This window comes from Ornithorhynchus anatinus, chromosome 5, assembly GCF_004115215.2.
Source record: "Ornithorhynchus anatinus isolate Pmale09 chromosome 5, mOrnAna1.pri.v4, whole genome shotgun sequence".
Classification (NCBI taxonomy): Eukaryota; Metazoa; Chordata; class Mammalia; order Monotremata; family Ornithorhynchidae; genus Ornithorhynchus; species Ornithorhynchus anatinus.
Genome location: NC_041732.1, coordinates 76,952,531 through 76,968,269, shown reverse-complemented (window position 1 = coordinate 76,968,269; position 15,739 = coordinate 76,952,531). Strand labels below are relative to the sequence as shown.

General features: G+C 46.1%; 1 protein-coding gene across 1 annotated transcript in view; it reads left to right on the top strand.

Annotated features, from left to right (window-relative positions):
- Window positions 1–15,739, top strand: part of TNFRSF14 (TNF receptor superfamily member 14) — a 36,268-nt gene that overhangs the window by 15,398 nt on the left and 5,131 nt on the right. Inside the window, exons 3-4 of the mRNA XM_029066538.2 lie at window positions 1,474–1,599; window positions 6,759–6,914. Of these exons, the coding sequence (XP_028922371.1) occupies window positions 1,474–1,599; window positions 6,759–6,914 (282 nt within the window). The remainder of the gene's footprint in view (window positions 1–1,473; window positions 1,600–6,758; window positions 6,915–15,739) is intronic.

Below are 15,739 nucleotides of genomic sequence, written 5' to 3'. Positions count from 1 at the left end.
TTCCAGCTCTGCCCCTTGTCAGCTGGGGGACTGTGCCTCAGTTACCTCATCTGTAAAATGGGGATTAACTGTGAGCCTCACGTGGGACAACCTGATTACCCTGTATCTACCCCAGCATTAGAACAGTGCTCGGCACATAGTAAACGCTTAACAAATACCAACATAATAATTATTATTATTATTAGAGAGGGAGAGGAACTGGGCAGTCTAAAGGGCCAGAGGAACAGAGCAGAGAGTGCCCGTGACAACGCTATCCAGAATGTAAACTGCATTCGTTCATTCATTCAATCGAATTTATTGAGCACTTATTTTGTGCAGAGCCATGTACTAAGCACTTAATAATAATAATAATAATAATAATAATTGTAGTATTGTGCCAGGCACTGTACTAAACACTGGGATGTGTACAAGTAAATCGGGTTGGACACAGTCCCGATCCCACGTGGGACTCACAGTCTCAATCCCCATTTACAAAAGAAGTAACTGAGGCCTAGAGAAGTGAAATAACTTGCTTAAGGTCACACAGCAGACAAGTGGCTGAGCTGAGTTTAGAACCCATGACCTTCTGACTCTGAGGCCTGTGCTGTATCCACTACACCTTCATTCATTCAATCATATTTACTGACTGCTTGCGGTGTGCAGAGCACTGTACTAAACACTTGGGAAAGTAGAGTACAACAATAAATACACATTCCCAGCCCAAACTGAGCTTACAGTCTAGAAGGGGGTGACAGATATTAGTATAAGTAAATTACAGGTAATAATAATTGTGGTATTTGTTAAGTGCTTACTATGTGCCGGGCACTGCACTAAGCCCTGGGGTGGTTACAAGCAAGTCTCTGTCCCATGTGGGGCTCACAGTCTCAATTCCCATTGCACAGATGAAGTAATTGAGGCCCAGAGAAGTGAAGTGATTTGCCCAAGGTCACACAGCAGACAAGGGGCGGAGCTTGGATTAGAACCCATGACCTTCTGACTCCCAGACCTGGGCTCTCTCCACTACACCAGGAAATTACAGCTATGGACATGATAATGTTGGTATTTGTTAAGCGCTTAGTATGTGTAGAGCACTGTTCTAAGCGCTGGAGTAGATACAAGGTAATCAGGTTGTCCCACATGAGGCTCACAGTCTTAACCCCCATTTTACAGATGAGGTAATTGAGGCCCAGAGAAGTTAAGTGACTTGCCCACAGTCACACAGCTGACAAGCGGCGGAGCCAGGATTCGAACCCATGACCTCTGACTCCCGAGCCCGTGCTCTTTCCACTGAGCCACGCTGCTGTGAGGTCTGGTAGTCTGGGTTGGGCTGTGCAGCCAGCCACGTATGTTGTGTGGTGTAGTGCTGGCTACGTGTGTGGTAGGCCTGTTCATTCAGTCATATTTATTGAGCACTTACTCTGTGCAGAACACTGTACTAAGCGCTTAATGCAATGTGCTGGCTAACACAATGCTGAACTCTCTCCTGGTCTCTAGGCTTTCGTGTGGAGAAGCATTGCAACACCTGGACTGGGACCACATGCATACCCTGCATTCCACAGACCTTCACCGCACACTTAAGCGGTCTGATGGAGTGCCTCAAGTGTAAAGTCTGCGATCCTGGTGAGGGAACGGTGGAGACACCCCCCACCCCGCCCCCGTCCCCCTGCCCTCTGCTCCTTCATGCCTGCCTCCAATTTCGGGGTGGGGAGGGGGAACGACGCCTGGGCTAGGGTCTTCAGGGATTTCCAAAGCTACGATGACCTCTCCTGCTCCCCGGGGCCGGGTCCTTGGGATCTCAAAGAGTGGTAATCTTCATCTACTCCCTGGGGCAGAACTGGAACCGTGCTTGGCACATGGTAGGCGCTTAACAAATATGGTCATTGTTATCACTGAGTGAAAGCTAGGAGGAGAACGTGGTTAGGGAGAGAGCTGATGAGTGCCTTAATGATCTGTGCATTTCCCCCCAATAGACTGTGAGCCCGTTGTGGGCAGGGATTGTCTCTGTTGCTGAATTGTACTTCCCAAGCGCTTAGTACATTGCTCTGCACACAGTAAGTGCTCTATATATGCGATTGAATGAATGAATGAACATTACCTGTGCGAGGTTCAAGTTGTGCAGTGTGGCCTGGTGGAAAGAGCACGGGCCTGAGGGTCTAATCCCCGGTCTGCCACTTGTCTGCTGTGTGACCTTTGGCAGCCCCATTTGGGACAGGGACCATGTCCAACCCAGTTTGCTTGTGTCCACCTTAATGCTTAGTTCAGTGCCTGGCACATAGTAAGCATTTAACAAATACCACAATTATTATTATTAAGTCTCCGTGCCTCAGGTACCTCTTCTGTAAAAGGAGGATTAAAGCTGTGAGCCCTACATGGGACATGGCCTGTGTTCAACCTGATTAGGTTGTATCTACCCCAGCGTTTAGTACAGTTTCTGGCAGGTAGTAAGCACTTCACAAATGGCATTAAAAAATGGGGTGAGGGACCCTCCAACTGGACAGGATGTGAGATGGGGTGGGGGGAAAAAGGGGGTTTCAACACTATTAGAATCCATGGAAGTTTTCCATGGATTTATTGGATCAAATTGGGAACGCTCTGCTGTATGCCAGCTTCAGCTAGACTACAGCCAGAGTTACTTACTGGCTAAAAGTCAACATCACCCAAGGTAAATGTGGGACAATAATAATAATAATATCAATAATAACAGTAACAACAACAATAATTATATTTGGTAAGCATGTAATATGTCAAACATTGTACGAAGTGCTGGGATAAATGCAAGGTTATTGAGTTGGACACAATCCCTGTTCCACACAAGGCTCACAGTCTTAATCCCCATTTTACAGATGAGTTAACTGAGTCAGGGAAATTAAGTAACTTGCCCAAAGTCACACAGTAGACAAGTGGTGGAGCTGGGATTAGAACCCAGGTCCTTCTGACTCCCAGGCCTGTGCTCCTTCTACTAGGCCACACTGTATCCAAACTCCCAACCGGACCCAGGAGAGAGGGTTGTTCAGTCCCCAGCTACTGTGACCGAACCAAAATCCCAACCCAGGGCAGATCAAAAACTGGATTTAATAAGTAACCCAAATGGAAAGAACTCTTTAGAGAATTCCTAAGGAGATATTTGCAAGACAGGGGAAGCAGCATGGCCTAGGAGGGGAAGCAGTGTAGCCTAATGGACAGAGCATGGGCCTGGGATTTAGAAGGACCTGGATTTTATTCCCAGTTCTGCCATTTGTCTGCTGTGTGACCTTAGGCAAATCACTTAAATTACCTCATCTGTAAAATGGGGATTAAAGCTGTGAGTCCCATATGGGACATGAGCTATGTCCAAATTTATTGCTCTGTTGAACAGTGCCTGGCACATAGTAAGCTCTCAACAAATGCCATTAAAAAAAAAAAAGGATAGAATTTAAATCTGTCAGCCAGCCTAGAGATCTTTCTGATGAGATTTGCCTTGTGCTGGCAGGCAGCCCTGATGAGCAAACATTGAGAAATCTGGCTTGGCCTAAAACTCATCTCCTGATTAACCCAGAGTGAACTTTCTTTCACTTCTCCAGTTCTCACCCCACTTCTTGTTCGGTTAGAGAGAAGTACATTGCCCATGGAGATCATTCAGGCTGGGGCTCCGAGATAGGGGGCAAGCAACTCCCTCCCCAGTCACACCAAAATGAACTTCCCCAGCTCATCCCCCAGTGCAGTTCAGCTCTGCCCTCATGGGAATGGAGCTACTCACCCTGGAGTAATTCTTTACTCACCAGGGTTCTGAACCGTGGTAGTCGGTAGCAGATGGCCAACACTACTGTCCGAAAGAGAACGTCCTCCCAGGATATTTCCTGTGACCCTTGGAGGGGAAATCTCCCCCAAAACACTTGGTGACCTTGCTGATATACAGGTCCAAGGTTGGTCCTCATGGAAGAGGTGATGGCTGGTGTCTCTGCCTTGGGGACAGAGATCCAAATGGCTACTAGGCACTCGGAACAACAGGAAACCAGATGACCAGCTAGGGACAGTGGATGGTTTCGGGGAAGACAAGGGTCAGCGGACAGTGTGTGGACAGACATGGGACAGTGGACAGTGAGGTGGTAGTCAGCCAATTAATTGTATTTATTAAGCACTTGGGAGAGTACAATATAACGATATAGCAGACACATTCCCTGTCCACAAAGAGTTTACAGTCTAGAAGGGGAAACAGACATTAATATAAATAAATAATTATAGGTATGTACATAAGTCCTGTGGAACTGGGAGGAGATGAATAAAGGGAGCAAGTTTGGACGGTGTAGAAAGAAGTGGGAGAAGAGGAAAAGTGGGGCTTAGTCTGGGAAGCCCTCTTGGAGGAGATGCGCCTCCAATAAGGCTTTGAATTGGGGGGGTGGGGAGTAATTGTGTGGCAGATTTGAGGAGGGAGGGCGTTCTGGGCCAGAGGCAGGATGTGGGCAAGATAGATGAGATGAAGCCACAGTGAGAAGGTTAGCATTAGAGATACCAAGTGTATGGGCTGGGTTGTAGTAGGAGAGCAGTGAGGTGAGGTAGGGACAAGAGGGCAGACAGTGAGGATGCTTTGCTCTTCCAGAATACCCACACTAATCTCTTTTGCTCCTCCACAAGCCCTCCCAATGGGACACTGTCATTTCCTCAAGTAGAAGGAGACATTTGCCAGCTGGAATCTGATATTTCCCCAGTTGCTCTTTAAGATCTCCATCCTGCCTGGATCTCCAGTAATGCAATCCTGACCTTTCCTCTTGCTCTGCCTTTTGCAGGCTGGAGAAAGTTAGAGCCCAATGCTTTAGACTAGGGGAAAGTCCCCATTAACCAGGAAAACCCACCCAAACCTGTGACATAAATGCATCTGTGTCTTCTGAACTAATGGAGTTTCCACATGGGCCACAGCACTTGCACTCATTACCATCTGTCATGGCGTAGTGGATAGACCTCAGGCCTGGGAGTCAGGTCATGGGTTCTAATCCCGGCTCCCCAACTTGCCTTCTGTGTGATCTTGGGCAAGTCACTTCCCTTCCCTGTGCCTCAGTTACCTCATCTGTAAAGAATGGGTACTGAGAGGGTGAGCCCAATGTGGGACAGGGATTCTTTCCAACCTGATTAACCTGTATCTACCTTGGCACTTAGTGCTTGGCACATAGTAAGTGATAAACAAGGACCTTAATTATTATTATTATTGGTATTCACTGGAGTCCCCCAGAGGACTGGCCAGAGTTCTTGCTGATTGTACTTTCCAAGCCCTTAGTAAAATGGTCTGCAAACATTAACTCTCAGTAAATACGATTGAATGAATACATGAATGAATGGGCTCAAAGTTACAGAGATCCCTGGGAGAGGAGGGTTATTGGGTCCACTGGGTTTACCAAAACCAAACTCAGTTATCAAAACCCCAACACCACTCGTCCCTCCACACTGTCTGGGGAGAGCCTGCACCCCCTTTTTTGTGGAGCAGGGGATTTGCTAAGCACTTACTAAATGCCAGTCACTGCACTCAGCGCTGAGGTACATACAAGATAATCAGGTCGGACACAGTCCTTTTATTACTTAGGGTTCACAGTTCCAATCCCCATTTTACAAATGAGGTAACTGAGGAACAGGCAATAATAATAATAATAATATTGATATTTGTTAAATGCTTACTATGTGCCAAGCACTGTTCTAAGCTCTGGTGTAGATTCAGGCTCACAGTCATCATCCCCATTTTACAGATAAGGTAACAGGCACAGAGAAGTTGAGTGACCTGCCCAAAGTCACACAGCCAAGTGGCGGAGCCGGAATTAAAACCCACGACCTCTGACTCCCAAGCCCGGGCTCCTTCCACTAAGCCACGCTTAGTGTCTAATAATAATGATTATGGTGGTATTTATTAAGCACTTATTATGGGTTAAGCACTGTTCTAAGCACTGGGCTAGATACAAATCATCTAGGCTGGACACAGCCCCTGTCTCACAAGGGGCCCACGGTCTTGAATTATAATGGGCGATCAGACAAAACTTTTGTCAGTGTGTGCCATGTCATTCTTGAAAATAGTAAAAATGATGGTATTTGTCAGGCACTTATTATGTGTCAAACACTATTCTAAGCCCTGGGTAAGACACAAATTAATCAGAGAAGTGAACTGACTTACCTAAGGTCTCACAGCAGGCAAGTGGCAGAGCTGGGATTAGAGCCCCTCTAGACCGTAAGATCATTGTTGGCAGGGAATGGGTCTGTTTATTGTTATATTGTACTCTCCCAACCGCTCAGTATAGTGCTCTGCATAACATTAAGCACTCAATAAATATGATTAAATGAATGAATGAAGGAATGAACCAAGTTCCTCTGCTTCCCAGGCCCGTCCTCTTTCCACTAGGCCATATTGCTTCTCTAACTGCTTTCCCTTTGTGCCTCCACTGGGAGGTAATATTAACAAGGTATTTGTTAAGCACTTACTATGTGCCCAACACTGTATTAAGAACTGGGGTAATAATAATAATAATGATGGAATTTATTAAGCGCTTACTATGTGCAAAGAAGATAATTAAATCTCATCTGGGGCTCACAGTCTAAGTACATGGACTGTGGAGGAGGGAGGGAGAATAGGCACTGAATCCCCATTTTAGAGATAAGGGAACTGAGGCCCAGAGGAGTTAAGTGATTTGCCCAAGGTCATGCAGCAGGTACTTGACAGAGCCAGGGTTAGACCCCAGATCCTCCGTCTCCGGGCCCGATCTCTTTCCACTAGGCCATGTTGCTTCTCCAGTAACACACTCCATGTCGATGGTTATTTCTTTCAGTGTTTTCTTTTGTGATGAAACAGAACTGCTCGTCCACCAAGAACACCGTGTGTGGCTGTGTCCCGAATCATTACTGCTCTGAGTTAAAGGACGACGATTGTGAAGCATGTACAGAGCAACCCATCTGCAAGCCGGGACAGAGGGTTAAAGTCAGAGGTAAGAAGGACCACTGCTCCATCCCTTTGGGAGTCCTAAGCACTTAAGCTCTTCTTATAGAAAGCACAAGTCTGGGAGTCGAAGGACCTGGGTTCTAATCCTAGCTCTGCCAATTGCTTGCCGTGTGACCTTGGGCAAATCTTTGAACTTCTCCATGCTTCAAATTGCCTCATCTGTAAAATGGGGTTTAAATCCTTTTCCCTACAACTCAGACTGACAGCCCTCTGTGGAGTAGGGACTATGTGTGACTTGATTAACTCATGGCTGCCCAAGTGCTTAGAACAGTGCTTGGCACGAAAGTAAGCACCTAAGAAATACTATTAAATATTGATCAGTCAATGGTATTTCTTCAGGGTTTACTGTTTGCAGAGAAATGTATTAAAGATGCCCTTGTCAGAAGTATAATACAGTGGAGTTGGTAGACATGATCTCTGCCCTCAGTGAGTTTACAGTCTAGTAATGGACAAGTTGAATCCAATAATAAATACAATAATAATCCTTGTGGTATTTGTTAAAACACTTACTGTGTGCCAAGCACTAGGCATAGCACTGGGGTGGGCATATAGAATAATCACATCAAATAGAGTTCACGCTCCACATAAGGCTCACAGTCTAATGGGTAGGGAGAGCAGGCATCAAATTAATCAATCAATCAATCAATCAATCATTCCATCATATTCACTGAGGGCTTTCTGTGTGCTGAATAGGGTACTAAACACTTGGGAGAGTACAATATAACAAAGTTGGTAGACACACTCCCTGTCCACAGTGAGCTTAGAGTCTAGCATCTCCATTTTACAGATAAGGAAACTGAGGCCCAGCAAATTTAAGGAACTTGTCCAAGGTCACGTACCAGGCAAATAAAAGTAAAGCCCAAGGCAAAGTTTGGTCACTGTAGAGAACGTTGGTTCACTCACACCTGGCCTAGTGGATAGAGCATGGGCCTGGGAGTCAGAAGGTCATGGGTTCTAATCCCAGCTCCACCACTTGTCTACTGTGTGACCTTGGGCAAGATACTTCACTTCTCTGGGCCTCAGTTCCATCATCTGTAAAATGGGAATGAAGACTGTGAACCCTATGTGGGAGAGGGACTGTGACCAACCTGATTATCTTGTATCTACCCCATTGCTTATAACATTGTCTGGCACATAGTAAACACAACAAATACCATGATGATGATGACGGCGATGATGTTGATTATTAATAATAACACAGTGCTCAAATCTGGTCACTACATGTCAGGAATTGCAAAGAGAATAACCATAGGGTTTGTAGCCTCTTCCAAAGGAGGAGGGACCAAAATCAACAAAACAATCAATGGTATTATCAGTCGGTGGTATTTGTTGAGTGCTTGCTATGTGCAGAGCGCTGTACTAAACACTCGGGAGAGTACAACACAGCAGAATTATTGGACCTGTTCCCTGCCCGTAAAAAATCTTATAGTTTAAAGAAACTCAAAAAGGCTCAGGACTCTTCCTTCTGGACAGATGAAGGTTTAGAGGGGGCAGGGATGGAGTTTACCAAAACCCAAAGGGGAAGAACAGGGTGGGCATAGAATTGCTGTCCTCCAAATCACACAGCATCAGGGTGTGGGAACCCATCGGAACAGAAGAGTGGCACATTCAGGACAAGCATAAGCGTCTGTGGCCACGAAAACTGTCCCCCCTGGAAGCTGGACAGCCGGAAACACCGGGGCGTTAGAGGAGTTGGGGTAGGTGCAAGTCGGTGGGTCCGTGAGGAGCGATCAGGGGGAAGCAGCCTAGTGGGTGGAACCTGGGCCAAGGAGTCAGAAGGACCTGGGTTCTAATGTGCCTCTGCCATGGGTCTGCTGTGTGACCTTGGGCAAGTCACTTCCCTTCTCTGGTCCTCAGTTACCTCATCTTATTAATTAATTCATTCATTCAATCGCATTTAGTGAGTGTTTACTGTGTGCAGAGCGCTATACTGAGCTCTTGGGAGAGTACAATACAAATATACAAATGGGAATGAAGACTGTGAGCCCCATGTGGGACAGGGACTGTGTCCAACCTGATTAATTTGGTTCTACCCCAGCACTTAGTATAATGACTGGCATAATGATAATAATGATAATAATTCTGGTACTTGTTAAGAACTTACTATGTGCCAAGCACTGTTCTCAGCACTGTGGTAGAACCAAATTAATCAGGTTGGACAGAGTCTCTGTCCCGTATGGGACTCACAGTCTCAACCCCCATTTTCCAGATGAGGTAACTGAGGCCCAGAGAAGTGAAATACTTGCCCTAGGTCACACAGCAGATAGGTGGTAGAGCTGGGATTAGATCCCATGACCTTCTGACTCCCAGGCCCATGCTTTATCCACTATGCCATGTTGCTTTTTTAAGTACTTAACAAATACCACAATTATTTCATTAATGAATTTATTTAGGGGTGTCGGGTTGGCCTCCTATAACCAGGAGGGCAGTCGGCACATGTCCCTTCCAAGCTCCCTCAGGCCACGTTGGGAGAGACGCTGTCAATCAATAAATCGTATTTACTGAGCTCTTACTATGCACAGAGCAACGTACTAGTTCTTGGGGAACTGCAGTGCAAAAAAATTAGCAGACATGTTCCTTGCCCATAATGAGTCTAGAGCAGAAGATGGATCTTAATAGGAATAACTAATATGTAATATATAATTTAAGAATATGTTTATAAGTGCTGTGGTGGGGCAAATATCAAATGTCCAAAAGTTGCAGATTGAATTGCATAGAGAATGCAAAAGGGAGAGTGAGCCAGGGAAAAGAGTGCTTCATGTCTTCATTCAATCAATTGTATTTACTGAGCACTTCCTGTGTGCAGAGCACTGTACTAAGCACTTGGGAAAGTGCAATACAACAATAAACAGTGACATCCCCTGCCTACAACAAGCTCACAGTCTAGAGTGAGGGAGACAGACATCAGTTCAAACAAATAAAATTACAGATTAGTACATAAGTGCTTTGGGGCTGGGATTGGAGAAGAACAAAGAGAGTAAGTTGGGGCAATGCAGAAGGGAGTAGGAGATGAGGAAAAGTGGGGCTTAGTCTGGGAAGGCCTCTGGGAGGAGATGTGCCTTCAGTAAGGCTTTGAAGTGGGGAAGAGTGGTTGTCTGTTGGATTAGAGGAGGGAGGGAGTGCCAGGCCAGAGGCAGGACGTGGGTTAGTGGTCTAGCAGCAAGACAGACGGGAACTAGGCACAGCGAGAAGGTTAGCATCAGAGGAGCGAAGCCTGTGGGCTGGGTTGGACGAGGAGAAAAGTGAGGTGAGGTAGAAGGGGGCAAGGAGATGGAGTATGTTAAAGCCAATGGAGTGAAGTTTTTATTTGATATGGAGGTGGATGGGCAACCACTGGAGTTTTTTGAGGAGGGGGTGATGTATCTAGAACTTTTTTATAGAAAAATGATCCAGGCAGCGTAGTGAAGTGTGGACCGGAGTGGGGAAAGACAGGAGGCTGGGAGGTCAGCAAGGAAGCTGATGCGATAAATCAGCTGGGATAGGATGGATGAGTGATTGTATTAACGTGGTAGCAGTATGGATGGAGAGGAAAGGGCAGATTTTAGCGATGTTGTGAAGATGGGACCGACAGGGTTTGATGACGGATTGAATATGTGGTTTGAATGAGAGAGAGGAGTCAAGGATAATGCCAAGGTTACGGGCATGTGAGACAGGAAGGATTGTGGTGCCATCTATAGTGATGGGAAAGTCCGGGAGGGGACAAGGTTTGGGTGGGAAGATAAGGAGCTCTGTTTTGGGCATGTTAAGTTTGAGGTGATGGGAGGACATCCAAGTAGAGATGTCTGGAAGGTAGGAGATGAAAGCCTGGAGAGAGGGAGAGAGATCAGGGCTGGAGATGTAGATTTGGGTGTCATCTACATAGAAATGGTAGTTGAAGCCATGGGAGAGAATAAGCTCTTCAAGGGTGTGGGGGTAGGTGGAGAATAGAAGGGAACCCAGAACTGAACCTTGAGGGGACCCCTCTTGAGGAGATGTGATCTTAATAATGCTATGAAGGTGGAGAGAGTGGTGGTCTGGCATATAAGGAGGGGGAGGGAGTTCCAGGCTAGGGGGAGGATGTGGGAAAGGGGTGGATGGCGAGATAGATGAAATCGGGGTGCAGAGAGTAAGCGGGAGCTAGAGGAGTGCATTGTGTGGACTGCGCTGTACTAGGAGAATAGAGGGGTGAGGTAAGGTGGAGCGAGTAGATTGAGGGCTTTAAAGTCAGTAGAAAGGAGTTTCTTTTTGATGTGGAGGTGGATGGGCAGCCATTGGAGGTTCTTGAGGAGTGGGGAGACATGAACTGAACCTTTTTATTGGGAAATGATTCTTGCAGCAGAGTGAGTGAGGAACATTCCAAGTAGATATGTCTTCAAGGCAGGAGGAGATGCAAAATTGCAGAAATCGAGATGTCAGGACTTGAAAGGTAGATCTGAGAATTATTTGTATAGAGATGGTAATTGAAGGCATGAAAGCCAGTGAGTTCTTCAAGGGAGTGGGGATAGAGGAAGAACAGAAGGGGACCTAGAACTGAGCCTTGAGGGACCTCTACTGTCAGAGGATGGGAGGCAAAGGAGAAGCCTGCAAAAGAGACTGAGAAGGTTTGGTCAGAGAGAGGGGAGAACCAAGAAAGGACAGTATCAGTGAATTCAATCGAATTTATTGAACTCAACTGTGTGCAGAGCACTGTACTAAGCACTCGGAAAAGTACAATGCAGCAATAAACACATTCCCTGCCCACACTGAGTTAACAGTCTCCAAGGTAGGATAAAGTTTCAAGGAGAAGGGATGGTCTACAATGTCAAAGGTGGCTGAGAGGTCTAGGAGGATTAGGGTGGAGTAGAAACTGTCAGATTTGGAGAGAAGAAGGTCATTGTTTACCTTAGGGGGGCTGATTCTGTAGAATGAAAGGAGTGGAAGCCAGATTGGAGGGGACCTAGGAGAGAATTGGAGGAGAGGAAGTGGAGATAGCAGGTATGAGAAATTATCTCAAGAAGCCTGGAGAGAAATGGTGAGGGGCAATAACTGGAAGAAGACATGGGAACAAGAGAGGGTTTTTTTTAGGGTAGTGGATACATAAGCATGTTTGAAATCAGTAGGGAAGAAGCAGACAGTGAACAGTTGAAGATGGCAGTCAAGCAGGGAAGAAGGGAGGGGTTAGGGAGCAAGCCACTGAATTTGAGCCTGGGGCTGACCCAGTGGGGCATGACTTTGGTATTTCAGTGGGCACATAATTAGAATATTTTATGTACATGTTGATCCTGGTATCAGCCCTACAAAGCCCTGTAATTTATTTATTTAAATTAACGTCAGTCTCGCCCTCTAGACTGTAAACTCACTGTGGGCCGGGAATGTGCCTGTTTATTGTCATATTCTTTCAGTCATTCATTCACTTGTATCGTACTCTCCCAAGCCCTTAGTACAGTGCTCTGCACAAGTCTGCTGTGTGACCTTGGGCAGGTCACTTAACTTCTCTGGGCCTCAGTTACCTTGTTTGTAAAATGGGGACCAAGACTATGAGCCCCATGTGAGACAGGGACTGTGTCCAACCTGATTACCTTGTATCTACAGTCTACAGTCGTTTAAACTGTGAGCCCGTCACTGGGCAGGGATTGTCTCTATCTGTTGCCAAATGGTACATTCCAAGTGCTTAGAACAGTGCTCTTCACATAGTAAGTGCTCAATAGTATAGAATGAATGAATCTACCCCAGTGCTTGGCACATGGTAAGTGCTTAACAAATACCACAGTTATTATTAATTGTTCAATAAATATGATTGACTGACAAATGTTAAGGTGACCTTTAAATGACATTCAGGGACAGGGCAGGCTAAATAAAATATCTGCAGGAGCTGCGGGTCAGAGGGAGACAGATGGGCCGATGAAACTCTGGAAATGTCAGCGCAGATAAAGGGCGGCTCTAATTTATGTTGGTCTCACCAGTAGGAGGGTAAACTCCTTGAGGCCAGGAAACTTGTTTTGTGCTTCTATTGGGCTTTCCCAATCACTTAGAGTCCCCTGAGGGGCAGGATCCGTATCTAATTTTCACTTGTATACTTCTTCCCAGCTCTTGGTGCAGTATCTGTAATAATAATGATAGTAATGATGATGATGATGTTTGTTAAGTGCTTACTATGTGCCAAGCACTGTTCTAAGCACTGGGGGAAATACAAGGTTATTAGGCTGTCCCAGGTGGAGCTCACAGTCTTCATCCCCATTTTCCAGATGAGGTAACTGAGGCACAGAGAATAATAATAATAATAATGATATTTGTTAAGCACTTACTATGTGCTGAGCACTGTTCTAAGTGCTGGGGTAGGTAGAGGGTAATCAGATTGTCCCACGTGGGGCTCACAATTTTTAATCCCCATTTTTACAGATGGGGTAACTGAGGCACAGAGAAGTTAAGTGACTTGCCCAAGGTCACATAGCAGATAAGTGGCGGAGCTGGGACTAGAACCCACAACCTCTGACTCCTAAGCCCGGACTCTTTCCACTAAGTGAAGTGACTTGCCCAAAGTCGCACAGCTGACAAGTGGCGGAGCTTACTCACTGTGCCCCCATCTCGTCTATCTTAACACTGTCTCCTGTAAGCATGTGATGAGCAGGGGATATGTCCACCATCTCTGTTATATTGTCCTCTCCCAAGCATTTAGTATGATGTTTTACACACAGCAAGAGCTCAGTTGTGCCTCCATCTCATCTGTCTCGCCATCAATCCCTGTCCCACATCCTACCTCTGTCCTGGAATGCCCTCCCTCCTCAAATCCGCCAATCACTCTTCTCCCCTTCAAAGCCCTACTGATGGCACACCTCTTCCAAGAGGCCTTCCCAGACTAAACCCCCTTTTCCTCAGCTCTCCCTCCCTTCCACATCACCTTGACTCACTCCCTTTGCTCTTCCCCCATCCCCCACCCCACAGCACTTATACATACGTATATATCTATAATTCTATTTTATTCATATTGATGCCTGTTTACTAATTTTGTTTGTCTTCCTCCCACCCCCCAGACTGTAAGCCTGTTGTGGGCAGTGATTGTCTTTCTTTATTGCTGTACTGTACTTTCCAAACATTTAGTACAGTACTCTGCACCTAGTAAGCGCTCAATAAATATGATTTAATAAATAAATGCCATTGATTAATTGATCTTCCCCCTACCCTGGAACTCCCTTCCCCTCCTTATATGCCGGACCACAACTCTCTCCACTTTCAAAGCATTAAGATGACATCTCTTCCAAGAGGCCTTACCTGATTAAATCTTTTCCCCGGATTCCTCTGCCTTCTGTGTTGCCTCCACGCTTGAATCTGTGACCTTTGGGCATTTGATATTCACCTCACCCTCTACAGACATCGATATAAGTGGATAATTCATAATATATAATTTTAAGATACGTTTATAAGTGCTGGGGGGTTCATTCATTCATTCAATTGTATTTATTAAGTGCTTACTGTGTGCGGAGCACTGTATTAAGCGCTTGGGAAAGTACAATACAACAATAAAGAGTAACAATCCCTGCCCTCAACAAGCTCACATTCTGTAATGGGGAAGACAGACATCCATACAATTAAAAAGGCATCAATACACAGAAATAAAATTACAGCTATATTCATGAGTGCTGTGGGGCTGGCGGGGTGGAGGTGGGGAGAACAAAGGGAGTAAGTCAGGGCAACACAGAAGGGAGTGAGAGATGAGGAAAAGTGGGGCCTAGGCTGGGAAGGCCTCTTGGAGGAGATGTGCCTTCAGTAAGGATTTGAAGTCGGGGGAGAGTAACTGTCTGGCAGATTTGAGGAGGGAAGGTGTTCCAGGCCAGAGGTAGGACATGGGCCAGGAGTCGGTGGCGAGACAGGGGAGATCGAGGTACAGTGAGAAGGTGAGCACCAGAGAAGCGAAGCGGGTGGGCTGGGTTGTAGGAGAGAAGCAAGGTGATGTAGGAGGGGGCAAGGTGATCAAGTGCTTTAAAGTCAGTGGTGAGGAGTTTTTGTTTGATGTGGAGGTGGATGGGCAACCACTGGAGATTTTTGAGGAGTGTCATGTCCTGAATGTTTCTGTAGAAAGATGATCTGGGCAGCGGGGTGAAGTATGGACCAGAGTGGGGCGAGGGAGGAGGTTGGGAGGTCAGCAAAGAGGCTGATGCAATACTCTAGGCGAGATAGGATGAGTGATTGTATTAACGTGGTAGCAGTTTGGATAGAGAGGAAAGGGTGGATTTTAGCGATGTCGTGACGGTGGGATTGACAGGATTTGGTGACAGATTGAATATGTGGGTTAAATGAGAGAGAAGAGTCAAGGATAATGCCAAGGTTATGGGCTTGTGAGATGGGAAGGGTGGTGGTGCCATCTACAGTGATGGAAAAGACCGGGAGAGGTCAGGGTTTGGGTAGGAAAATAGGGAGCTTTGTTTTGAACATGTTAAATTTGAGGTGATGGGAGGACATCCAAGTAGAAATGTCTTGAAGGTAGGGGGAGATGTGAGCCTGCAGAGAGGGAGAGAGATCTGTACATAGTAAGCACTCAAACACCACTGATTGATTGATTAATTGATGTTGCCAGGGTTGTGGGACTGGGGTGGGCCCAGTGACAGCTAGAATAATAATAATAATAATTATTATTATTATGGTACTTATTATGCACTTACTATGTGCCAAGCACTGTTCTAAGCACTGGGGTAGATACAAGTTAATCAGGTTGGACCCAGTCCCTGTCCCACATGGGGCTCACATTCTCAATCCCCATTTTACAGCTGAGGTAACTGAGGCCCAGAGTAGGAAATGATTTGCCCAAGGTCATACGGAAGACAAGTGGCAGAGCTTGGATTAGAACCCAGGTCCTTC